This window comes from Gymnogyps californianus, chromosome 10 (genome assembly GCF_018139145.2).
Source record: "Gymnogyps californianus isolate 813 chromosome 10, ASM1813914v2, whole genome shotgun sequence".
In the NCBI taxonomy this organism is placed as follows: domain Eukaryota; kingdom Metazoa; phylum Chordata; class Aves; order Accipitriformes; family Cathartidae; genus Gymnogyps; species Gymnogyps californianus.
The window spans coordinates 29473500-29499771 of record NC_059480.1 but is presented as its reverse complement, the minus strand read 5'-3'; the positions used below and the strand labels follow the sequence as shown (position 1 = coordinate 29499771).

The 26272-nt window shown below is 45.2% G+C and overlaps 2 protein-coding genes across 3 annotated transcripts in view; one reads left to right on the top strand and one right to left on the bottom strand.

Moving 5' to 3' along the window:
* MED12L (mediator complex subunit 12L) overlaps positions 1-26272 on the top strand; it is a 153978-nt gene that overhangs the window by 61763 nt on the left and 65943 nt on the right. The gene's annotated exons all lie outside the window — the stretch shown is intronic.
* GPR87 (G protein-coupled receptor 87) lies at positions 12882-15378 on the bottom strand. The gene is made up of 2 exons (XM_050902189.1): positions 15345-15378; positions 12882-13918 (listed from the first exon to the last, which is right to left on the bottom strand). The coding sequence occupies exons 1-2, from the start codon at positions 15376-15378 to the stop codon at positions 12882-12884; spliced, it is 1071 nt and encodes a 356-aa protein (XP_050758146.1).

Here is a 26272-nt window from a genome sequence, read left to right as displayed (position 1 = left end):
CTGGGAAGCCCTGCTGGAGCCGGCTGCTCTGGGCTGCGCTGCAGAGCGAGGAGGCTTGTGCAAGGGCAAGCCTGCCCTGTTTGCCTCTCCTCTGGCTGACCTTCTGCAGCCGGAGGAGGATCAGGGAGGACGATGCACAAGGCTTTTCAGGTGCTCCCCAGAAGGCACTCAGTCAGCCAAACTTTTCATCTCTTTCCATCCACCGTATTGTCATTTTTTTGAAGCAAGAACGAGAAGAATGGGTCAGATAAGGCTTTGGCTGATCACAAGTGCTTTAAAAACCTCTGGCCCTCTGAGGTGGAGTTTGTAATTAATTCTAAAAAAAACCCCCGTGCTTTGGGGTTTTTTTTTGTTTTTGTTTTTCCTCTCCCCAGAAGCAGCAGCAGAAGCCTCAATATCCCTTTTGGGACCAAGGTCAGCTTTCAGAGTATGACCCACAACAAACTTTTTCCAATAGCTTCCTCATCTAAGCCTAAAATTAAAATAAGCAATGTTCCGTTTGTGTCCAGATGAAATCCTTGCAGAAGAGGAAGAAAAGTGCAGTCTGCCAAGACAAGTGAGTTTGAAAGAGAAACATAAAGTAAAGGATAAGAGAACTTGTTGGCAAAGCAAGGTTGTCCACCAACCTCAGTTAAATCTCTCTCTTCCAAGGGCAGTTCTCACTTTATGTGCAGGACCCCAAACTTTCTGTTGAAGGAGGCCATCGTTCAAGGACCTAACAAAAGGGAAAATTTGAGCAGTGAGACAATAGCTTAAACATTCAAAAGTTATTCCCATTGTTTTAAGCGATTAAGTATTTAGCAAAGAGCTGGATAACCTTTTTTGCTGATTCATCAGAAAATCAGGACTTGAGCCTGCAGCCAACAATTTGGATCGGACTGCCAACCTTTGTGTGACAGAAATAATCTTTCCTGTGGGCTAATATGGCAAACTTGTCACTGAAGGACTGGGCTCTGGTAGAGTAAAATGCCACAAAACTAAGATTCTTGTTTGAAGACTGAGCGCCTCAAAGCAGACTGGCAGTGAAGTCCAGAGCACAGCCCAGGCTGGTAGCCAGCTTCTTCAGGTTTCTTTCAGCTTTAATTACCGATGCAGAATGTGTAGCTTTTTTCTACTTTCTTCTCCACACCCTCCTGCCCGGCTATTTTCCAAAGGCACCAGCACACAGGCTGCCTTCCCCAGTCTCCTGTGAACTGCACTGACAGAAGCAGGGCTTTTACCCTCTCTTTCTGCTTGAAAAGAAGCTGAGGAGGTGGTTACAAAGCAGATCTAAGACGACATCAGGATTTCCAAGGGAGACTGCGAGTCTGTTACTGCAACCCACTTGTTGCAAAGGGGTCGAAGGTGTTACACTGCAGCATTCCCTGCTGCTGCAGTTACGCCGCAGGGGCCTTTTGTTTCGTAGGCAAAGCGGGGAGGAAGCACTGTTGTTTAGTACGTTATTTCTACCCCCACATTTTTTATTTTCCAGTTTCCCCAAAGTGGCCCAAAACCATGTATGTGCTTTCCATCGGCAGCAGAGGTGACTGTGCACTGTGTTGGACCTGAAGGTAGTGATGTGGTGTGGCAGTGGGACTCCTGCCAGAAGAATTGCTTGGTTTTCTGGAGATGGCTCTTACACTTCAGCACGTCCAGGGCTCATTAATGTTGCTTGTATATGTGTGAGAACAGAAGTCTCTTCTGCCACATCTGCATTACCAGTGTTGGAGCGTCCCAGGCTTACTGCAGGTGTGCTCAGTTCATGCCAGGAGGTGTAGATACGCAGAGCCGTGCCCTGCTCCTGGGTACAGAAAGCTTGAGCTAGACCTAGCTCCTCTCTACAGTGCAGAGCGATTTCTCTTTTATGTTTTTCTGAAGCATAATGTTCCTTCTTGGGCTGGTTAGCTGATTTACAGTCCAATCATAGGCCTCCATCCCTGAATGACTCAGTAATTTGATATTTTTAGATCTATAAAGTAGACCTCTCCTAGCTAACTAAGGTGGATGTGAGCACAGGCAAGTGATCTGGTGTGCTTACGGTGACCTTGCAGTACTCCTGCCTTGGGGAAGGCAGGGCTCAGACCCGACCGTCCCGTCCTGCCGCAGATGAGCTCCCTGGTTCTGCAGAGCAGGAACTGCCCTTTTCCTCTGCAGGGTCCCGTCCAGGACTGGTTTTCTGCAGTCTCAGTGCTCTGGTTAGAGGGAGAAATGCGTCATGCTTACATCTTCATCTGAGTATGAAAGAGAGAAGATCTCCGTTTTCTCTGGGATGCCATCAGTGAATAAGCACTCCTCAAGGTAATAACCAAGTGGCCATTAGGAAACAGACACATTTGAGTTCTGTACATAGTTGTGTATTGTCTTTCCTTTTCGATGGAAACAGCTATGGAAACTTTCAGTCATGGGATTCGGTTGTCCTTTTATTATAAATAAGAACAGTAAACTTCCTCCATGCTTTGCCTGCAAATTTCCTTTTTTGGAGTCATAAAATCCACAGACCCAGACTCTGTGCTCTGCAGCGTCTTAATTGGGAAGTCCACGTGTCCTGGTTTCAGCTGGGACAGTTAACTCTCTTCTTAGTAGCTGGTACAGTGCTTTGTCTGTTGGCACTCAGAGCTGTTGTGCATTAAATTTCTTGCGCCATCAGGGAATTTGCCTGTTACGGTTATACTTCAATTTTCTTTACTAACCAGAGGTTTCCTGGAAGTGGCACATCTGGCAATCATCTCAGCAGTGCAGCGTCATTTTCCGCGCCATCTGCCCTAACATGTTGATTAACAGATCCTGTAAGCCTGTGAGTCTGCACAGAATTGAAATGACCAGTGCTGTGGGGGTGTGTCTTCCTCTTCCGAGAAAGATGTTTCTTCATGGAGAAGCCTTGTGATTTTTATGGGTGGTAGACTGTTAGTCTCTGGCTTTGCGGCGGGTAGGAGCATAGGCACATGTGAAGTCCCTGCAGTCATATCAAGACCAGGCTCTGGGACTGCAAGGCTGTAAAAGGGAACTGCTTAAAAGATTTGCCAGTTCTGCTTGTGCTAAAGCAGTAAGTCTTATGCAGTTGTCATCTCCGGTTGTGAATGTTGTCATCAGTCATGAGGTGTCCATTTGTCAGTGGGACAGAACTTGTGTTTTAGATAATTTTGGCTCTTAATGAAAGCACGTGGACAGAGTGTGACCATGGTACACACCGATGCCAGGGCAGGCAGAGCTGAAGCAGAGAGCTGGAGTTGATCTCAAGTATGAGGCAAATTGTAGGACAGTTTTGATTGCATGCTTGTTGCATGTTTGGGGTTTGATTGCATGTTTATTATTCCCTATTTGAAAGGCTCAATTTGAATTGAGAGTCTGACTTGAAAAATTCTAGCTTGCTTAAAAGGGGTTCGCAGTGCTTTCTAACACTCGGTTCCTTTCCTGGGGTCTCGTATCAGATCATGAGTTGCTCTCATGCAGCCTAGAAATGGGGCTTTGATGTTGTACAGCAGATATATCACTTAGTTTGGATCGTAGTTATTTGGATATCCTTTGCCATCCCTCCCCCTGCTGCTGTGCCCCCCCCCTCCCCCAAGAAAAACCAGAGAATGCTTTGAAACAGAAGATGAAGCATCTTGTTCTTGTCAACCCTGATAACGTTAAAAGAAAGCTGTCTGGTGTAATGTGCATATGGCAGGGCTGGCTGTTACTTCTCAGCTGTGTGTAAAGATACATTGAACAACACGTGCGTTGCAAATTACTGCTGCCTGTCCTTATTTTTCAACTTTGCGTAATGGAGTCCTGGAAGTCAGCACTTGTGGGTTTGATGTTGAGTGAGTGGATGTTTAACAAACCGTAGTTTTGTACTGACTTCATTTCTCTTAAGAAAACAATACTAGCACCATATTTATGACTACTGTAGAATATTATGTAAATAATTTATACTAACTCAGAATAACAATGTAAGCAGATTGATGCCACAGTTGATTTCCACCGGTTGCATTAGTGGGGGTCCAGGTTTGCTTTAGGAAGGCTGATTGGCTTTTCAGTGACATAGTGACAAGCAGAGCTCGATTCTCCAAGGAACATCGCACGCCTCTTCTGTGCACGGACAGGCTTCATGTTACTCCCTAGTCGCTGTTCCTAGTCCCATGACTTTTCAGAGCAATACCCACTGAAACTTCATGAGATGTTTTTAGAACAATTTTTGTTTGGCTCTATGTATGTAATGTGATTGCATCCCCAGAATGAGAGTACGGAAAAGTTGTTAAACACAGCCTGCCTTTGCACGGAATCCTAAATTCACTCTTTCTAGACGGGAGATTTCTTTAGGTTGAAGTCAAAAGTTGCCATTTAGTTCTTGCAAAGTCAAGGGTTATTTTCTGTGCTTTGCAAAATATTTCTGGGGAGTTGAACCCGAAGTATTTTAAAATAAATTGAGTGGGATCTTTGGATGGGCAGTGTGACCCTGCTGCTCAGGCTTGAAGTTTAATGCTGTAACTCACTAACTTTATTGTCCAGAAGGAAATAAAGATAATTGTGTTTGCCTTTAATAGTGAGTGAAGAACACAATTTTGTATGTGTGTTTAATGTATTGAGGTAAAGGAGGAAAAGCTTAAAAACAACCCTCAAAATGCACCTTTTCACGTTAAACGTTCAGAGCTGTTCCAGTGGCTTTAAATAGCCATCCTGTGTTCAGTCTGGTCAGTGACGTCTTCTTTCTCCCTCTCACTTCACTTTTATCTGTTGTATTATTTTTCCATTTTGTTTATTGTTGGGGGCTTCTGATGACTGTCATTGTACTTGAAACACAATACAGACTAAACAAAACACTTCACATTTTATGAGGTTTGTTACTGAATTTGAACAGTGTTTCCACTGTATAGTTCTAGCAGACTATTGGCAGTGGGGTTTATCAAAAGGCTATGTGTGTGAGTAGTTTTATGTACACGTAGTGGTAAAACAGACATATATGTTTAATACGCTCACATGCTCTTTTTGTCCAAAATCTAGTCTCTTGATTATTTAAAACTTGATCATATTCTGATAGAAACATAAAATTGCTGAACTAACTCAAAGCAATATACTAATTAACTCAGAAATCGGTTTTTATGGTGCTCAGGAGTCATTGCTTAGGAAGAAAATAATAAAAAGGAAGGCAGGTAGAGTGGTGCCCACTCTGGTGGTGCTCTCACTGTGAAGCACTCACTGGTTTATAGACATCCAGAGCTCTAGGCTGCGCATGGAACCAGGATGTTTTATTGCTCTGATATATCCAGGATCTTGTTTACATATATATTTTTTGCAGAGCTTGTTACCTTCTTCAACAGGAAAGGGGAAGACACAAAATGAAACATGTAAGCCCCTGTGAACAAGCCAGCGCTAATATGTATACCTTAAAAATGGCTTGTAATGGAAATAGTTACCAAGACTTCAGTTGGGGGTAGAATTTTAATTTAAAGCAATACACGATGCAGATATAAGCCCAAGTTAAGAGGATGCTCTTTCCCGTTTAGCTGACCCTAGGGAAGGACATACCTGGTGTGCTCGGAGCAGCTGCTTCTCTCTCGCGGAGCGGGCTGGAGGGCTGTGCCGGCAGTGCTCCTCGGTGCTGCTCCCGTGCAGAGAAGCTGCAGCGAGCTCTGGCCGACGCAGAGTTTTTGAGCAATAGAAGCAGAACACCCCTTGCCGGGGGAGCAGAAGTGAAGTGTCACTGGTCGTCTTCTCTGAAGATCACGAGTAGCCAGTGTACATTGGAAAAGGAAGTCAATTCTAAGCAGGCAAAGTCATCTTGAGCACCAGTTGAAGTGCTAAAATGCGTGGGTGCTGTGTGATTTCTCTCTGAAAAGTTGTGCAGGTCTCATGATGCAGTGGACAGTTCAAGCTTCATAGCCATCGGTATGAAATTATTTTAAAAATGGTAATATGCTGAAAGGTAACAGAATCCAAGTGTGAGCAACTTTGGGGATGACTTTTTCATACTTTATATTTTGCAATTATGTCATTGTAGGATTGCCAAATGGCATGGCTGTACTTTTTGGTTTGAAATGTCATTCTTGGTTCAAACTTGTTTAGAATTGTTAAACTAGAACTAAGTACGTCAGTCACAATGCTGCCTCCAGTAAAAGATTGAAGTGTGCAGCTCTCCGTGAGTATGTGAAGTCCCAAAAGAAGGAAGAAATGCAATGTTTTCAAGTGTAAGCTGCTGTTCTGTGATGGATTAAACATTGCAGCACAGATAACTTTTTGCATGCTTCAGAGAGAAGCAAGCAGTTTTCCGGGGCAGAGGATTAAGAGCTTAAAGGGCGGGTAGGACATCTCAGCTCTGTGTACAGTTTCACCCCATTGGAATGACTCTAGACAGCAGGGCGAACTGAAGGATCGCTTTGTTAGGCAAACATGGATATTTTTCCAAAATGCCAGCCAAATTTAATATTTAAGGATCTAAAGATATGGCTGCTATTTCCAAAGGGTTAGAAAGCAAGCAGTGAGCATGATTGCTAGAAGACCCCTGCTGTATATCATATGCTTTTGGTGGCTTAAGAACAAACTGATAATGTGTTTTACCTTTAGCCATGCAAGTCTTTTTTCTTCCCCCAAAATCCAAAATTCACTTCTGCTGGTCTAGCTGTCGTTTTATTAAGAAAATAATTTGAACTTTTTGTCTGAGCTCAGTGCCTATGAAAGGAAACCTTTTTTGTGGTCCTGCTGATGGACTTCTGTATCAGAACTGGAGAATACAAGTTCATAGACAGAGATGGGAGAAAACTGACGACATATCAGAGCCTCTCTGGTGACTGAAAGGGCGGGTGGTGGTGGTGGGGACTTGGTTCTTCATGTGTCTGATGACAGAAGTGCACGTTGGGGTGGCAGCTCTGAAGCCTTTGCTAACAGGAATGGGGCTGATGGGTTCAGACTTGTTTTTTTCTAAATGAAGGATCTTATGCAACCAAACCATTGCCATAGATCAGTAGTCGGAGATATTGCTTATCTTCTTACAGATCTGTGCCCTGTTATCAAAACCTTCTAACAAAGTAGTCAGTGCTTCCAACCCTACTAAATGTGAAAACACAGAGATTGTATTATATCTGTGGCCAAGCTCTATGAATTGGTAAAAGCAGGATGAACAAGATAAATATTTTTATAGAATAATCCTACTGGAAGGCATGCTAATTACAAAAGTATTGCAGGACTTCGGGGTTTTGTTCTTTACCCTATCAAAGCTGCTGGCAAATACTTTCTGCCTAGTTTTGTTTTGCTGATGGGTAGATGTCTGTGCATCATTGTTGAATAGCCTTCTGAGGCCTTACAAGGATCTGTCTGAAACTTAGACATCAGGTCTTTGGCTGCATTCAAATGGCACCGCTGTCCCTCACAATGCCAATGTTTTGCCTTACAGGGTGGCACGGGGCCCCGTGGGGAGAGCTGAGGAATGGGGCTGACACACATTTGAGTAAGCCCGGTCATGGTTGCACTGGTTAAGCAATTACGATTGCTTAATTCATGAGAGTCTGGTGTGTGTCAATACAAAGATACATTTTTAGAACTTTTGGGGTTTTAGTTTCCTTTTTTAAGATGCCTAGGAAGCTGCACTGGTGGCAAGCCACTGTAAAGGTTATTGCTAGAGAAACCTCGAAAGTAAAGGGCATAATATACTTAGTGACAAAAATCTTGCACAGGCAGCAGTCTGGAGCTGTCTCTAAGTACTTGTTCAAATAACATTTCTTCCACAATAACCCCATGGCATGGAGAGTTCTGGCTGGGCTACTCGTTTACAATGTAATGCAGAGCTTCCTAAATGAAAAAAAATCACAAATATTCACGAATTGTGTGCTCCTTGCATTCTTGGGTCTGATCTGCTGTTGTGCCTCCACCTGGAAAACCATGTTTCACATGTAGCGTCCTATAAAAAATGGGAGTCTCAGACTGTACAACCAAAATCTACATATGCTTCTGTCCTGATGTGGTTCTCTGAAATGACAGCAATAGATCAGGGCCTGAGACTTTTCTTACAAACTTTCTTGTACCTTTTTCTTTCAAGAAGAACTTTTAAGGACCAAAATTCCATGTCAAATCCAGACAAATTAAATATAGTTATCTGGTATTTGGGGACTAGGATATCGTTTCATAATTCATTTTTAGCCCTGGGAAAATATTTCACAAACAGCTTCTTCAAAGAACTGTTGTATATGCAAGTGCGTGTATAAACCAGTGATAAAGGATTATCACTGATACATCCTGTCAAGATAAAGTAAACTTATTTTGAGGGTGATTTTACAGTGAAGTGTTGTATGCATCCAAGTCATCAGGCTTCAGAGCAGAGACTTGTCCTGGCTGGCCTGTGTGCTGGGAGTGCGTGGCTGCATCTTCCCTTCCCAGTGCGGGATTTCATATGGATGCCCCACTGCTCCCTTGTGGGGCCATGCTTTCCAGAAACTACTGGTTGCTTTATCTCTTTGGTCCCCTGGAAAGGGTATCTTTAGGCCGTTCTTTGAAGGGCATCACCCCGGGTGCGATTGCTTTGGGTAATAGATTTTTTTCATATAAAATTCTTACTAGGGAACAGTAGTACTGTTTCTCCTAGGAGGAAATCCTATGTAAATGCAGCCTTTAGTTAAAAAATAAGTGGGTAGTGAGAAGGTGTAGTGTGTGTGCATGTGCATCCTGTAAGGAGAGTATGAAGCATGCTGGAAGAGGTGTGGGTGGCCATCTGGTCATGTTTTCAGCCATCACTGAGCTTCACCGTGTGGTGTGCAGGTCCACCGTTGTGCGAGGGGAGAATCCCAAATCCTGTACGGCTGGTCTGCAGTCTCCTCACCTGTCCTTTGTGTGCCTGGTTAGGGACAAACAGGGATGTTTCCACTGAGGTAGCTCTTTGGGCTTTGCTGGAGTTGGGTAGGAAGTCCGCCATCCACCTGGAAAAAGGTTACGATTCTAAGTGGCGTTCAGGCTTTCTTGCTCTGCATATATATGATGAATCCTATAGAGTGTGTGTATGTGTAGATACATTATGTGTAGAAATACTCTGCTATACTATATATTTCAAATATTGTCTAGTAGTCAGGATATTTGAATTTAATCTTAGCAGGTGTGTGCTTGTTCTGTGATCTGCTTCTGATAGGAGTTAGCTCAGCGAAGCATGCGGGGCAGAGAGTCAGCTGTCCGTTGTTCACGGTAAGGAGGAGCTGGAGCACTGCTGAGAATGGAAGAACCTGGATGAAACCAGGCATCAGGGAGACCGGTGGAAACGCATAGCCTGGCTGTGGTTGAGCAGCCTTAAGTCTAGCATGCTCCTGAGCTTTGGTTCCAAACAGTGCAAGTGGTGACGGTTTCTGAGCAGCAGTGGGCAACAAAGACGGGAAGAGCCATCTTCATCTGTAGCACAGTTATTCTGCAAATAGCCTATCCACTAGTAATGGGCTTGACTGTAGTTCCATCTGGTAAGGGATGTAATCGTTCACAGTTTGGCTGCAGAGTCTAGCATCTCTCTCCAAGCAGATGTAAAACCTGTTGTAATGGGTCTGCATGCCTTCTTGCAAGACAAAAGACGTTTTTGCGTAAATCAAGACAGGCTTTATAGTACACAGAAAAATTCAGCTCGAAAGATTAATACTGGAAAAGGCTATAAGAAAGTAAAAATATGATGATACCCATCTATCTTGCATGCTGAGCCCATGGAACACAGCAGGGAACGTGCAGTAGTATGAGCCACCTGCCTTAGCCTTGCCGTGGGGTAACGTGCACGTGGAGGGAAGGGCACAAAGTGGGGTGGGGAAAAAGTTGCAGCCTCATAAATAAATCATCTTGATATTGGAAGATTTTGGGTAGCAATCTCCCTCAGTGGAAAAGACAAGCTGTGTGTACCTGCCTGTCCCTGTGGGTGTTGCAAAGGTGTTAAAAGGGGAATAGCTGCAAAGCAGAGATTGTGTGTGTGTATGAATTTAACACAGTAATTATCGAGCACAATTTCACAAGCCATAAACCCGTCTGTGATTTACTATTACTTGCATCATAAAAGGGAGACCAGAAGCACTCGGTCTTGGTTTTCTTTAACCATATAAGACCTAATAAGAGAGTCTTTGGTTATTAGTGTCTGTGTGTACATAACTGATCTTCCAGTCCTAAATATTACCATTTCAGAAAACCAACCCAGTATGCTGTTCCATTTAATTTGGTGCTTATGAGAATTTAAACTATGCAGCCCAGTCCCCAAAATGGTCCTCTTAATATGGTTTTGTACGTGCGTAGACCCCTAAGAGTACAAAATAGCAAATTTGATCCCAGAACTAGTCTTTGAGGTTGTGTGTGAACAGTTTTCTACAGAGCTGACTGGAAAACAGGGTTTATTCTGTGGTATTTTAGCCATTTAAAATATTTTTATCAAAAGTAGGATAAATATCCAAAATATCCTGTCTTCCTTTCCAGAAATGATCTCCCCTAAACAATATAAGTAGTTTCATAATACTTGCATTAATCCAAATATATAATCCAAATATTAGAATACTTACACTTCAACTTTTTCATTATGCGTAAAACAGAATCTAAAACTAAACTAACAGTGTTAAAAAAGAAAAAAGAAACCCTTGTTTCAGTAGGAAACTTCATCCAAGGTGTTCTCATGCAGTATTTTATCTTGTTATGTGAATGCTGTGTTTTCAGGATTTTCTTCTCAAACCATTTTTTTTCTATATTAAAAGGAAGGTCCTTATAGGAATAAGGCACTTGATGATGGACTATTGCCATCTTCTGTTTGTTCAATTGCACTACATTGCATAAGATGCATATAAAAATTGATTGCTCAAAACACGCGTCAGCTCCTTACAATCTGCATTTTTTAAGTTGGCTGTTTATTTTTTGTATGAGCAGCTTTTACTCTAAACAAATCTGATTTAATCCCCAGTGAAGTACAGGACAAAACGATTCGCATAAACATTGTTCCATTTACAGGTTTAAATACAAACACGTCCTTGTAGCCTTGAGTGGCCAAATATATCCTCCCTGCTGATTTCTCCGGTGATGCTGAGGATGTCTGGGGAGGTTGCAGAGCGAGGGTTGGAGGTGTCGGGGCTGTGCCTGGAGTGCCGCGTGTGTGCCTGGAGCTGCCCGTGCTCTGCTCGGGGGGTGAACCGCGTGCCCAGGCTTTTCTTGAAATGCTGTGAATTCAGGGGGATCTCTGCTGGCTAAAGGCAACTGAATTCACGCTCCTCAGGGACAGTTCCCTGACCCTCTGCAAATCCTTCTCCCAGCCCCTGGGGAGCTCCTCCCTGGGGAGCCTGCGCTCGCCCTGTCCCTGCCTTCTCGCCTGGAGCCCCTGGCCGAGCCGCTCTGAGCTCCCCGGGGAGCGCGGGAGGCACCCGGGTCACGCGCCTGTGCCATATGGTGGGAGATGGCCTCCTTTGTAGAGTGCAGCCGTCAAAGGAGGAGGAACTTGTCTTTCTGCCTCTGCCTTACCCTGAGTCCCCACACCGCATCCTGGGGTGGAGGAGCTGCTGGAGCAGCCTTGGACCCTGTTGTGGCTCTCGCCGCCCCATTGGCGTGGGTGCCCCGGCCAGCTTGGCTGCCTGCCCCGCACCGCCACAACAGGCTGGTGCAAAACCAGCTTGGGAGTGTTTGCGCAAGTGGTTGACAAGCAGTTTTGGTTTCTTCTGCCCTTGTTATAAACAAATCTGGAGTGCTGTCAACTGCTCGCGTGGTGCAAAGCCTGCCAGAATCTCACTGAAACAACTTGAGGTGTCCCAGTCAATATTAGCTCTGGTGGGTACTCTCCAGGACTTGGTTTCTTTCAAATAATGTAGTTGTTAGTCAACAATTTCTCATGCAGCAGCTGCTGTGTTGGTCTTTTATTATTCCTTTCTTCTTGCCTTGATTTTGGATGCTCTCCTTTAATATTTCCTCTGCTCTGGTTGCCTGTACTACAGTGTAAAATAATACCCTGAAGGTGTTGCCTGAACTGCTCTCCAAAAATGAATTTCACCCGCTTATGCACACAATTATTGTTTCCAAGAGTTGAAAGCAGCCAAAGTTATAAATAATTTTGAACAAAAAATTCCTAGTGCTTTAAGTCTTATTCCTGTTGTATTAAGCAGGCATAGAAAGTGCTGAGAAACTGAATTTTCAGCTTGATGTTGATTGCTCAGTCTTGTCACATGCAAGTCTGTCAAGGGGCATTTTTTCTTGTGTCCTCACTTGGAATGAGATCAATGGGAATTAAAAGCCGTTTTAACAGTTTTGTGGGTTTTTTTTTTTTTTTCCCTTCCTTTGAGAAGAGACTTAAACTAGGGTTGTGTTTGAATTTTTTATGTTTGATATGTTGAAAGGGGTGAGGAGCGCTGTGGTAGGTTTGATCTGTGGACGAGACGGTGCTGCCAGCACCACAAATGCCCGAGAGGAAAAGCTGAGAAGCTGTCGGCCGGCGGCAAAGCGCCGTTTCCACAGACTGAGCCCTGCGGCTTCCCTGTGCCGGCAGCCGCCCTGCCCACGGGCACACCGAGGGGTCTCCGCAGGAGTGTGTGCCACCTCCTCCGCTCTCCTTCCCCGGCCGCAAGCCCCTCAGCAGCCGTCCGCCGGACCCTGGGGATGTTGACTCGTCTCGTTGGATCCCGCTCTGAGGCCAGAGCTTGTCCATCTCTGCTGGAGCCTCCTGGAGCTCCGGGTTGCTTTCTGAGCTGAGGCATCCTTAGCTTCTGCTGGCCTTTAAAAAAAACAACCAACCAACCAACACGACCCCCAAAACCCCTCTGAAGCGAACCTGATCTCTGTGTGGATTTAAGCTTTTGAATTTTGAGATGCGTGTTAGTAAGCTGAAATGGAAAAGCCGTACATGTCTGCACATTCCTTAATGAACTTCCATGGTGAGATACTCAAAGATACGTTTTATTTACATGATATACAAATATTCTCACAAATTAGCAAAAGTCTCTGTGTGGGTGACTTCAGACATCAGTGTATTCATGGTATATGCGCACTTCTGATCTTCTTACGCTCTGAAGTGATCTAATACTCTCACTCCTGGTTCGCATATTTGATTTTCTGAACAGCCTTCGTGAGAATGATCTACACATGAAAAAGTAAATTATTGGATCCAGACAGACATTACATGCAGATAGGAACAGTGTCATTTCCTTACAATAATATAAGATTTTATGTGCAGAGTCATCTAAAATTTTATCTAGATGGCTAAAAGTAAAGGGTATTCTGCACAAATGATATGGCAGAAAGCAAGTGAAAAATACAGCCACAACAACCCTTATACTTTGATTATGCTTTCGCTTTCTGCTTGATGAGCTAATAAACTGTTTGCTCGACTTATAAATGTACCTGGATATCGCAATATAACATCCTATCAGTACTATCAGCACCACTACGAACATGCAGGTGTTGATGTAAATGACAGCTGTGTGCCACTTGACTCCCAAGGGAGACTTCAGCTTTATGCAGTCATCTATGTTTTTCTTTGTCGGGTAGCCATTTGTAAGAATCAGGTTTGGTAAAGCTAGGAAAGCCATTACAACCCAAACGCAGGCAGATAAGATCTTGGTGAAGGTGATGCTGTACATCCTGGAGTCTCCAAAAGGCTTCACTACTTTCAGGTAGCGGTCGATGCTGATGAGTCCGAGGAACACAATCGTGGTGTACATGTTTGCGTAAAACAGAACCGTGGTGTATCGGCACAGGAAAGAGTTGAAGTGCCACGGTCCCAGCTGCGAGTCCTGGATTATCTTGAATGGGAACGTCAGTGTCATGAGAAGGTCTGCAACCACGATGTTTTTGAGGTAAAATATAAAACTCGTTTTATTTCTGATGTGGAAAAAAATCCACACTGCTAGGCCATTCAGCAAGATGCTTGCCAGGAAGATGATGAGGTAAAGCACGGGCAAGACGATGGTGGTGAATTCGTTGTGTGTGGCGTTCCCCAGTAAGCCTGCTGTGGAGTTGGGTGAGGTACTGTTGTCTTGGCTCAGACGGTCATCTGTGGGAATGAAGGAAAACAACAAGGTTAAAGTATGTTACTAGTGTTTAACAAATGGGGCCGTCTTAGAAATGTCCTCTAGAAAATATCCTATCTCTGGGCAATTCCGGAGGCTGCTCGGATTAACCAGCCTGGAAAACCCGAGTTCAAAACAGTGCTCCTAAGTATTGCACGTGTCAAAATAAATGTGCTTGTGGCTTGCTAGCCTCTGAGCACAATGTCTGTGCTTCCTGCTGAAATATAAAGGTGCTTCTGCAAATAGTTTGACAGGAAAAAAACACAGGATGTGAGTGCGTGTGTATTGCCGAGGTTCCCGTGCTACTGACGGGCTCCCTGCCTGCCCTTGCTGCCGCCCGGCAGGTGAGGAGACCGGAAAGCCCAGCTTGGGGTGAATGCGGCGTGGCGATGGGCAGCAGCGCAGCCCTTGCGTCACTGCAGACGCTTTGGGTTTGGGCTGTTGGAAGGACTTGTTAGGTGGGGCCGGGGTCAGGCGCTGTGCGGCGTGTGCGGGGCCGGTCCCTGCCGCCCGGTCTCGCGGCCGCGCCGGTGGCGTCCTCCCTCTCTGTGGCATGGGGCAGGGCCTGCCAGGACCCGCTCCGCAGACGTGGCGGTTACGCCTGTTTTCGGGGGGCTCTGGTTGGCGCTGGCTGCCGGAGCAGTGGTGAGGCAGGGCAAGGCGGGAGTGGGCTGGAGCAGTGCTGGGGCCGCGGGGCAGCAGGGCCTGGCCAGCCTTGCGGCAGGGTGGGTTTGTGCGAGGAAATGTTTTTGCAGTATTTGAAGAAGATAAATAGCCTGGAAATTCTCTGTAGAGAGAACCAGTGAATCCGGTTAGTGAAATGCGGGAAGGATTTGAGTTCCCTTAGTCCGCCCGCCATCCAAGTGGAGCTGGGCGGTCCCCATGTTGCGGGCCGAGGTCTGCACTGCCTGTCGCTGGTCTTGTGTCGGGGTGTGGGCAAATGCAGCTGCATGCCAGCATGTCGGGAACAAGCTATTAATCAAAATTACAGGGTGTCAGCTCTTGGCTGCCTTGACAGAACGCAACCTGTGAGCTGAGATGATCTATTTATCAAGAGATGGGACTCTGGAGAGACTCTTTGGGCATATTAAAACACAAATTTAAAATTTAGCTTACTTAAATGTATTTAAAAATCACAGTCTCTGGGGATTTTAAGATTTCATGTGTAAATGTTTGTGAAAAAACTTCAGACTTATAAATTGTCTCTAAAGCTATAGCACATTTTATTTCATATTGTTTATACTCTGAACTTGGCTGGTGTGGTAAACCAGGACTGACACCACGGGGGCAGCACTTGGCAGTATTTAGACAGCCTTTTCTGAAACGACTTATTTCTTTAAAATGTTGGTAGGAACTAACAGTAATACAATAAACGCTTCTCAGTCACTTAAATTTCCAACATTGTTTTACCTGGCAGTTTTCCATAAGACAAATTGTACCCCATCATTTGCGTTGCTGTAGGTTTTCAGCTGAAATGCCTTTCAGGAGTCCCACTGGCAGCCGTAGATCCAGGATGCGGCATGGGCTGTGCCAGCATTACGTTCTGGGGAAAATAAATTGGAATTAAAATCAAAGCAGAACGGAAGACCCCACCTTCCTCTCCCCAGCATGGAGAGGAGCTTTGTGAAATGAGCATCCTCCAGAATTCCCAATGAAAGGGCTGAGGCGTGCTGATGGCTGATCTCTGGGTACTGCACAGCTGTCCTGCTATCGAGGTCTTCATTGCCACATCTTTGCTTACAGCTGGGCATCCGCTGCGTTGTTGCAGGCAATCCTGTCATGTTAGTTTTTGTAAGCCTATCAATTTCACAGTTAAAACTATTTCCCTTTCTCCACCTCCCTAACAAAGCTGTGCTGGAGCCTGATTGCTATAATATTTAGCAATGTTACTCTGTTTCCAGCCTGAATGTCTCTGTGGCCACTTTCTGTCTCGTATATTCTTGTACCAATGCCTTTCATTTAAAGGACCCGTCTCCATCACTGATACTTAGCCCTCTGTGCATGTTTCTTACTCTGCTGAGACTTCACCTGCTGTGATGAAGCAAGCCCAAACCCTTCTCATACTTCTGTAAGACGTGAAGATGCCAGCCCTTCTCTGTGTCTGCTCCAGTTAAGATAATCTTCCTTGAATCCCATTGGCAAACATTGTGTGCTGTTTTACAAATGAGGTTTAAGAAAAGCTTGTTTCGTGGTGGTTGGGTTCCTTGTCACCACTGAAACACCTCATCTAACGTTTTCTGGAATCTCACTTCCTCAGTTCCTCCTTACATCTGCACCAGGTAGGTGGCACACGGCTGTGCCTGGATCAGCTCTGACACGCTTTCTGTCCCCTTGGTGCTTCACGGGGATCGGTGCCAGTGTGTAGCTGGCTTTTTTATTGTCCTTAGCTGCATGATCTTGCGTTTTTTTGTCCCAGGAAACTTCAGTTCAAGTTTGTTAACTTCTGTAAAAATATGTTGGATTTCAACTTTTTAAAACTCGTCTTCCTTGTTTTGATTTCTTTCAAAAAATTTGGACTAAACCTTTGCAAAAACCTGGACTGTGACTAGTGAGCCTCTAACAGCCTGGCCGAGAATGTTCGTTTCTTAAGTTGGTACTGGATTTGATAGTCTCCAGGCGGGTATTTCTACACCACTCTTCTCGGCTTTAAAAATAGGTTAGTGTACAAGTATTTGCAAACATACCATCCCAGTTACTGCAGCAGGTGAAGTTTGTCTCCTAACTGCCAGAACATGCTGGTTTAATGGCTTCATGCCTTTGTTACTATCTGCTGCTAGAGCTGGTTTCTTACTCCTTGGTAAAGGCCCTTGACCTTATTCCCAACATGTCTTACTTGGATGTCGTCTTTGTTTATTTTCGATCTTGGATATTACAGTGACGGATGCCTGAGAGTGGAATTTTTTTAAGAGTTTATCATCTCTCACTTCTTGAAGTAAAGTTTCATATGTAATTATGAGACATGTGTGTATAACTTTATAATGTATCCAGCAAATTGGGGTGGAAATTCTAAGTTCCTGTTCCTTTCTCATGGTTTTGAATGAAGTGCTTCAGAAGGCAGCCTACAGGGAATACTGAAAAACTGCAGAATCTAATTTATGCCATGATGGCATTATAATGTTTTGACATCGTTCAAAGAAATTTTGACAATACCGATTCATAAGACTACATTCCAGATTATTGCTTTACTCTTGCAGCATGCAAATGCACTAATTTTTCCATGCTTCACTTCCTATTTACAAGTTTTGATAGGAAAACTAGCAAAATAGTTCAGATCTCATCAATTACACTAGACCTGACTGCCTCTCATATGGGAATGAATAGATGATAAAATCACTGAAGCCCTTTTGCAGATCTAAACTTGTTTTGTGCGATTATCACTGTGTTATGAACCGCGTTGAATTGTCGCTAGATGGCAGTAAAGCAAATCGTTACATTTTAAAGCATCAGTAAAAATTTCAATTCTGATATTTTAAGCTTTTTATCGGTTTGGCTTCTTGTCTGGCATTGTTTGCTCTGATAATAACTGGGGTCCATAATGAGATTGTCAGGGGTATTTTAGATATTTTGTTTTCTCTTGGTCTGAGAAGCAGTAACCTATTGCTTTTTTGCTGTTGTTTATAATTTGCAGCTATCCTTTTTTGCCCAGGAGGCACTGAGATCAAAAGAATATGTGATTTTATGAAAAGATGCATATCTATCTTCTTAAGCAAATAAGATGCTTATTTCCCTGCTTTTCAGAGTCCCTTTTAAGTCTGCGTAATTCCTGGTCCTGGTCCCTGGAAAGCTCCCTGCTCTCAGGCTCTTCAGGCAAGTGCTCTCCCAGATCCTCACTCCAGAGAAGTTAGTGAAGCATCGGTTGTGTTGCTTGAGATTGGAGGCAGTGCGACTGCTGACTCCCGTGTTCCCATGCTGTAACCCTGGGAGACGCTGCAGGGTTTGATGGAGCTGGGGATCAGATCTGTGCTAAATGGACTTCTCCTGTACTGTCAGTTACTCTAGGTCCCAAAGCGATTTAACTCTAAATCCTGTCAAAAAAGGCTCCTTCCTTTTTCCACCTCTGAATTCGTCCTTTTAGGTGGATGTTGTCACTAAGAGACCGTAAAAATCTAACACCAGGTAGTGTCTGTGAATGCCTCTTCATGTACAAACAGCCCCTGCACTCTCCAAAGGTTCTGTCTCTTGTTTTACATCAGAAAACTGATGGATGTTTTCCGACACTGGTGAGAAAGCTCCCTTGCTGCAGGGGATCTCTGCCTAGCTGTCCTCTGGCCTCTCCCTCTACCTTGCACTGTTCGTGTTCCCGTCTGCATCCTGCGCTTTACTGTCAGCAGAGACGGGCCATCCACAACATCCACAACTTAAGACTCTCAGTGTGGATCAAAATCCAGTTTCCTTCCTCCTTGTGGGTGGTGTTTTGTTTCTTGGGTACTGTTACTTGAATCCACTGGGCTGTTAGTCTGAGTCTTGGGATTTAGCCTGTTGTTTTATAGCTGAAAACTACTGCAGAGGATGGGCTGCAATCACTTGGACCAGAAATGGCTTAATCACTGTCACAGAAGGCTCTGTCTGGACAGGCAGGTTTCTTGCGACCCCAGGAATGTGTTAGAGTCCCCAGCCTGTGGTGGGCTCACCTGTGCCTCTTGGGGTTTGATGGTATCCGCACTGCTCCCCTGCTTGCCCTGCAACTCCTCTGCTCAGGTGCGGGCTGCTTATCTCCCCAGTCTATGCAAAACCTGGGCTTGCTGAAGCAGCCCTGCTGCTCGGTTGTTGGGCACTGTTGTCCCTTCCAGATGCAGGGCGGGAAGGTGCTGCATGGGTGACAGGAGCAGCAGCATCCTGTCTCTTATGCTTTTCAAGTCAGCGCTGCTTACTTTTAGCGAATCCCACACGGGCTTGCTGATTCCTGCTCGGAGTACTGACCATGGGGGATCCCTGCCACATGCATCTTCCTGGCCAGTGAAGATGTGACCACACTCTAATTGCCCAGGGAAATCCAGGTCACCTGGAAGCCATACTGGGAGCTTTCTCGTTGTTCCTGCAGAGCAATTAGGGTCAGGCCTCTGAATGGATATCTCCATGTCATCTTGTTCCTGATGGTTTTAATGTTAAAACATGTTCCAGAAATATCCCAACAAAGTATAGGTTGGAAAAAGAAAGCAGCAAACTCTTCACAAATGTAAACCGTGACAGCTAAACTACATTACCGGTATGCTGTATCCTGCCTTGCTGGCACAGCTGAGCTCAGCAGAGAGGCTTTGGTGCATGCATGGGGTGGAGGTTAGAGACAACACCTACTGACGGCTGCCCTAATTATGTGCTAAAGACTTTCCCTTATGCTGCTGTAGTTTGAAGTTTTAAAGTCTTAAACAGGTTTGTGCAGAGCAGCAGAGAAGTGCAGGCACGATGGCCCTGCTGCACAGAGCTGGTCGTGTGACAGAATTTTGGGATACACAGAGATGATCCTGCTTAGACTCACCAGTCCAAAGGCGTTCCCATAGTTTCCTACCTAAGTCTATCAGGCTAAGGGGTACTGTGGTAGACAGAGCACTTGGAGTAGTGTGGCTTCCTTTTTTACATGCTAGGGCGGGTGAGCAAGGCTCACTTGAGTCAAATCTGGTGTATCCCTGTACTCCAGAAGCTTCATTTTTTCTGGTAAAGATGACTATATTGCAGACTCCAGGAACAGGAAGAAAGTTACCACATATGGATAATTCACCCTTTTCTGTGTGTTCTCTTGGAATGGGAGATGAAGACTGCCTTCTCTTTAAAGAGTATTTTAACATATTTTGTAATTGTTCACTGACTATGCACTCTGATAGTGGCTTTTTTACTTACTTGAATAGGGTATTTGTGTGCTGGGCAAGGTTGGTTTCCCACTCCTTGTCCAGTTCTCCGGACACTTTTCTTCTGACCCGTTTCATCCTAACCAGCTGTCTCATTCTTCCATGTAAATGTATTCTGCTTGGATGGTTTTGACGATGCACTAGAAGCTGCTCCTTTATTCAGGTGGCTTTTTAAACCAGGATACTTTTTATTTCTTGTAGTTTATTATGCACTTGGTTGGTGGTTGTTTTGTTTTTTTTTTTTCCTATCATTCCCCTAAAGGCTGTCAACTGCATTAAATATAAGTTAAGTACATACTGTTTCACAGATGAGGTAATCTTTTACTGCTGATGTTGATAGACTGGTTTATATGCATGACTGATACAACCTCAGATGAGAGATTAAATAATAGGCTGCATGGCAGACTTCAGTGTCATATGGGTAGGGAATGACTGTATAGTTTTTCTAGTGACTAAGGCTTTAAGTTGCCTCACTGTTTAAAGAAATTCTATATCCTCAAATCTAATTGCTCTTTTTTCATCTAATTTACAACTTTTTTAAAATTAGAAAGTTCTCTTTGTGAACTAGACTAGATATTCTAGGTCATAGGGCTGCAGAGTTTTAAGTGATATTTTTTTATTTAAGCACATAACTTTTTGATATGTGGCTTCTTGCTGGTCAGTCTGCATTCATCACCATAAAGTTTGGTAAATGACACAGTCAATGTAAACAATAGAAATGAGGCAGGTTATTAAATTTGCTATTGGCTGGCTGCAGTTATGTTCTTTTCTGTTGACCATCAGAACCAAATCACTGAGTTAATTGTGAAGGTTTAGGGGAAAAAAGCGTTGGTGAAGGCTGCAGGGTAAGTGTATGTGCTCATAAAGCTTCTGCAAGCAGACAAGTGGAGCCTGCGTCCCTGCTCTCTTCTTTATTTCAGTCCACTCCTGTACTGCATCACCTGAGCAAGCCTTGGTGTTCCGTTTTTCCCTGCTTGCATCTATCTATCTTCCTTAGTGCTTTTCCTTGTTCACTAAGAGAGAGCCCAATCCCAATAACTAGGACACTACCACCTTTTCCTTCCTCGGAGGCCTCTGTTAAAAATTGTCCATCTCCCTTTTGGTAAAAGTGTATGTTAATGCATAGTGGAATAACTTGATATTCCTGTTGGAATTTGTACCTACAGCGAGTGAGTATGCACCTCTTACTCTCTTGTGCTTTGCACACTTTCTTATCTTTTGCGTTTTTCTAGCTGTCACATCCCTGTCCTTGGAACTGTGCTTCTGTGCCAGTTGTGCCAAGAGATGCGATGCTGTTGGCAGCAGCGCAAGCGGTGACAAGAACTAGCGTAACGCCAGGGTTTGTGTTGGTCAGAGACTCCTGTGCACTGCAGGACCACAGCCACTTGGGCTCAGATGTAGTCATATACCAAGTATAGCGTCTTTCATCTGCAGAGGGGCTGGGAGAGCTGAGGTGGTTCAGCCTGGGCCAGAGAGGGCTCAGGGGGCTCCTACAGTCTGCACGGCTGCCTGGCGGGAGGGAGCCTGGCTCTTTCCACTCAGTGGCACCCACTGACTGGACAGGAGGCACTGGGCACAAACTGAGACTCAGGAAACTACATCTGAGCACAAGAAAATGCCTTTTTTTTTTTTTTTTTTTTTTTTTACTGTGTGGGTGGTCAAACACAGGTGCAGGTTGCTCATGGAGGCTGTGGATCTCCATCCTGGGAGAGACCTCCCAACTGGGCACGGTCCCACAGCCTAGTGTCACTGGCCCTGCCTGGGGTTGGGAGCTCCTGGGGTGCCCCCAGCTCAGCCACGCTCTGCTTCAGTGGTAGAGTCCCCGAGTGCCCACTCCTGCATGCGTGCCAAAGGCTGGCTGAGCTAAATGGTGGTGTCCACCACCCGCACGTCTGACTCAGCCAGCTGGCACGTGTTGGCTGCTTCAAACTGGGAACTGCTTCAATGTGGGGTGGCTGGGGAGAGGGCAAAAATAGCCCTCCGTGGGACTTTGTGCCCTCGGCTCCCGGTGCCCGCCTTCCTAGGAGTGTGGTGGCGGAAGGATGTGCAGACACTATGTGCTAGTTCACTGTAACACAGTAATGCTTCCACACTTAACCAACTGAATTGCGGAGAGGCTGAAAAATAAGAACTGGGGTATAACTGTCTTCAGCTGTGGCTTACAGTGCTTGTCTGCTTAGTCATATCCAGAAACAGGAACCACTGCCTCTGCTCAGAGGGCTTCTCGTCTGCTTCAGTATCTAGTACAAAACCCCCTTCTTGGTTTTCGGGTTCCTCCTTGAACTTCCCCCTCAATTCCAGCCTAACTTTTCTCTCACGCATCTCTGAACAGCACAGCATCCTGGCCCCGGGCAAGCTGCGGTGCAACTTGCTTCCATCTGCCTTCAGCTGGTGGAGCAGCTTCTTTTGTCTCCAGGATCCTATCCTGTCCCTGCCCTATCCCATCCATTTGTCTTCAACAGAAGACACGTGACGCCAGTGGTTAGGGAGCATACCTCCCCGTGGAAGCCTCTGCCGAACACTGAGCTGACATCTGTCGGTACGCACGTGGGAGAAGCAGTCCTTCCACATCCGCATTGAGACACGCTGCTAACGGAGACTTCCTTCCTCACGGTCATTTTGCCCAAGAGGTGTCTCCGAGAAAAATTATCTGTATGCCATTCCTGTAACGTGTAGAGCTTCCCGCATGCAGTTGCTTACTGAAATTTGGGGTTTAGGCTTTCTTAGTCCTTTGTATATGACAGCTAAAAGTACCATGCATATTTCCAGTGCCTGTGCTAGATTTACCTTGCATCTGAGTAACCAGCTAAATGTGCTCATTTACGCTTTGTACATCAGTCTCTACCCATGCTTTACTGTAGGTATTGCCTGAAATCTCACATTCAGTTTGCAGCTGTAACTCAGTTCTTTTACAGTTGCAGGAGAGCGTGAACTGAGTGTAGCAGAATGCTGCAGTAAGCATTAAATAATAGTTTAATATGCAAAATTCTCAATTTTGGGGGAATATGCCCCCAGGATAACATGATATCCTCACTTAAAAAAACCCCCCAAATTATTTGGACATATCTAATTTTCTCAAAGTCACTTTTGGAATATTTTGTCCAAATGTAACCATTAATTTTTTTCTTGTTTCAAGTGAATGATTATGAACCCTTATGTTACCCTGTGTGGGATAGCTCTGACATGAGACCTTTTTGGGATGCTGCCTGAACTATCAAGTTCTTTTTTTTTTTTTCTGTCTTTTGAACTGTTCCTTGTTAAAAGTTCATGGATTAATATTACTTTGAATCACATTTTCTATGCAGATGTTACAAAATCTAGGATATGTTGTTAATCATTACTGTAAGACTGTTTATTTTTTAAACTTATTTGGAGAACCTAAAGATGCATGAATTCTCTTTCCTCTTGAATATGCATCATAGTTCCTAAGCGATGTTGAAGAAATGCTTTCCAGTCCTTTGTTGCATTAATGACAAGCACCTGCATTTTTCATGATGAAAAAGCAGAAACTACTGTCGCGTTTATTGTGGGTCCTGGTCTTGTGTATTGTGCTTTGCTGTTTGCAGGCTGACTGCAGCAATTGGCTGTATGCAGGCTGGTCTTTGCTGTAGAAGAGGCCAGCGCTTTGACTGCCATTTCTAAAGCAGTGTAGTATGAAGCGTAGTGCTAAAGTACATCTCCTTTAGGCTGCAGTTGCTTTTACGTGAAGAGTTACGAGAGAACTGCCGACAGAAATGGTATCCCGTTGGGCAGCAGGTAAATGGCCGTTGTTGGTGGAAGAGGAGCTGTGTGTTGCAATTGCTTGCCTTTTTTTTTTTTTTTTTTCTTTAGAGGAAAAAAAAACAACAGAGCAGTAGTTGGCAGAGTTGGGATAATTAATGTTTTCTCAGTATGACAGCCTCTAATTAGACAGGAGGAAAGGATTAACTGTGGAATGCTTCCTTTGCTTCTTTCTAGAAGATGCTGCTGATGGTTGTTTCTGGTTGCACAAAACCTCCTGATAGTGGAAGCTGTACTGTAACCCTATAGAGGTGCTTTCTTTGAACCCCCATTAAGAATATGCCATGCAAGATGCAGCTTCCATGCATGGTGCTCTCAGCAGGGCTAGGTGTAGGTCGCAGTCCTGACATTCTGAGCAGTGCGGTCCTGGCCTCTCCCCCGGCACCACCGCCTGCTCACTGCTGTCCAGTTGGCCTCCACCTGCAGTCGTTTCAGCTCCTTCCTGACATTGTCTTTGGCAGTTGCTCATCAGCTCCAGCTCCCTGCTCAGAGCAGCATCAGCTGCAGCTGGCTGACCAGGACCATGTCTGGTCAGGTGATGAGTATCTCCAAGTATGGAGACTCTACAACCTCTCTGGGAAACCTGTTCCAGGGCTTGACCACCCTCACAGTAATTAAAAAAAAACAAAACCAACAACCAACCAACCAAAACACCACCACCACCAAAAAAAACCTATGTTCGGATGGAGCCTCCTGTGTGTGTCAGTTTGTGCCCACTGCCTCCTGTCCTGGCACTGGGCAGCACTGGCAGGAGCCTGGCTCCGTCCTCTTTCCACCTTCCCTTCAGGTTTTTTTACACTTTGGTAAGATCCTCCTGAGCCACCTCTTTTCCAGGCTGAACAGTCCCAGATCTCTCAGCCCCCCAGTACATCAGATGCTCCAGTACGTTAGTCGTCTTTGTGGCCCTGTGCTGGGCTCCAGCGTGTCCACGTCTCTCTTGTGCTGGGTCCAGCTCTGGGCTCCCCAGTACTGCAGGTGTGGCCTTGCAGTGCTGAGCTGGGAGGAAGGATCACCTCCCTCGACCTGCTGGCCATGTTTTGCCTGATGCAGCCTGGGAGGCTCTTGGCCTGCTTTGCTGCAAGGGCAGGCTGCTGGCTCGCGTTCAACTTGTCCACCAGATCTTTCCCTGCGGAGCTGCTTTCCAGCTGGCGTCCCGGCATGTCCTGGTGCAGGGGGCTGTTCCTCCCCAGGGGCAGGACTTTGCATGTCTCCTTGCTGAAGTGCGTGAGGTTCCTGTCGAGGTTCCGTTTCTCCAGCCTGTTCAGGTCCCTCTGGACGGCAGCACGACCCCCTGGGGTATCAGCTGCTCCTCCCGGTTTGGTGTCGTTTGCAAACTTTGTCTCCTGTCCATCCCACTGGATTACAGTTCTTTTGCTGCTTGGAACACACAGTTTTAGTCTCTCACCAGGTCATATTTCTAGTCTTCCCTTCCAAGGGGGAGGCCAGAAGCAGGTTCACATTTACATGTATTTCTCCAGAATAAATTCAACTTTTCCCTCTTAATCTCTTCTCTCCCAGCCTTTGCATTCCGGTTCTGCTTGTGTTTTTGTGGGCTCTGTTCGTGGCACAACGGGCAGCAAATAATCACTTTCAGTTCTATAGGCTGTTCCTTACTTACTCAGTGTGCTTTATTATCCTGAAGTCATAGTCTTTTAAATTTAAAATTTTATAAACACAATAGTTTGGGCAAAAACTGGTTGTTAAGTTTCAGCATGTGGTGCCTGGGTGGTCTTGAGCTCTTTCCAGAGGAGCTGGCTTCTGTACAGGCGAGCAGGCAGCCGGCTGCTCCGCTCAGTGCTGCCGCAGAGCGCGGTGCCACGCAGCCGCTCCCCGGTTTGCTCTGCGGCACAGAGACCTCCTGAGAGGCCTCCGCTCTGCAGCGCGCCTGCAGGGCAAAGACTCCCTTGGGTGTCAGGCTAGATTCGTTGGAGCTTTTTGCTGAAAATATTAGCTTTTAGGTTTGATTGTTGGTGTTATGCAATGAAAAACGTTAAATTGAAAAGCTCATAATGAAACTTTAAAAAGCAGTCAAGATGTTGCCTGGTCACAAAGAAAAAAAAAATGAAGGTATGTGACTGATCGCATTACACCTTCATCTATTGTAGTTCTGGCTGTTGTGTGTCTGTCACATCTCTCAGATGCTACAGGGGATACTGTGAAAAAATGTCTCGTGGGGAAAAAAATTATTATTGGTACATGCATGTAGACAGTGCCATTTAAACTTCTAAGTAATTCCAGTCTCGCTTTCAGGTGTTTTACTTTGAAGCAATTTCTATTGACTTTTTTATATGCAATTCTAATTCACATTGCAAAAGGACAAAAAAATCCTCATTGCTGTTGTCAGCTGGGTTTTTCTGTGCTTCGGTATATACTGCTGTGGCACAATTGACCATGTTAGCTACTTGTGGCATCACCACTATTTCAAAGAGGAAGGAGAAGGACACGGGGATTTTGGGGTGTGATTGGGAGAAGTTCAGCCTGGTGCAACCCTGATTTTTCATGGGCAGCCTGGAGAGTTCCCACGCTGTCTGCTGTTCTCAGAAATGGACAGACTGCAAATCCTGCGCAGGGTTTCGGGGTGCCGGCTGCGGAGAGCTGCTGCTCTTCCTCTGACCCAACTGCTTTGCCAGGTCTTGGCTCTTCCTTGTATAGTGGCAGAAGCTGCTGATGCAGTGAAGGTGATATAAGCCAGATTTATACTGCTCTTCATCAGTT

What these genes read in the sequence shown, in the direction of transcription:
- GPR87 (XM_050902189.1), bottom strand. Translation starts at nt 15,378, where the DNA reads ATGGGGTACAATTTGTCTTATGGAAAACTGCCAG. An exon ending in GTCTTATGGAAAACTGCCAG is followed by an intron (nt 13,919 to 15,344) that starts GTAAAACAATGT and finishes TCATTCCCACAG; the next exon opens with ATGACCGTCTGAGCCAAGAC.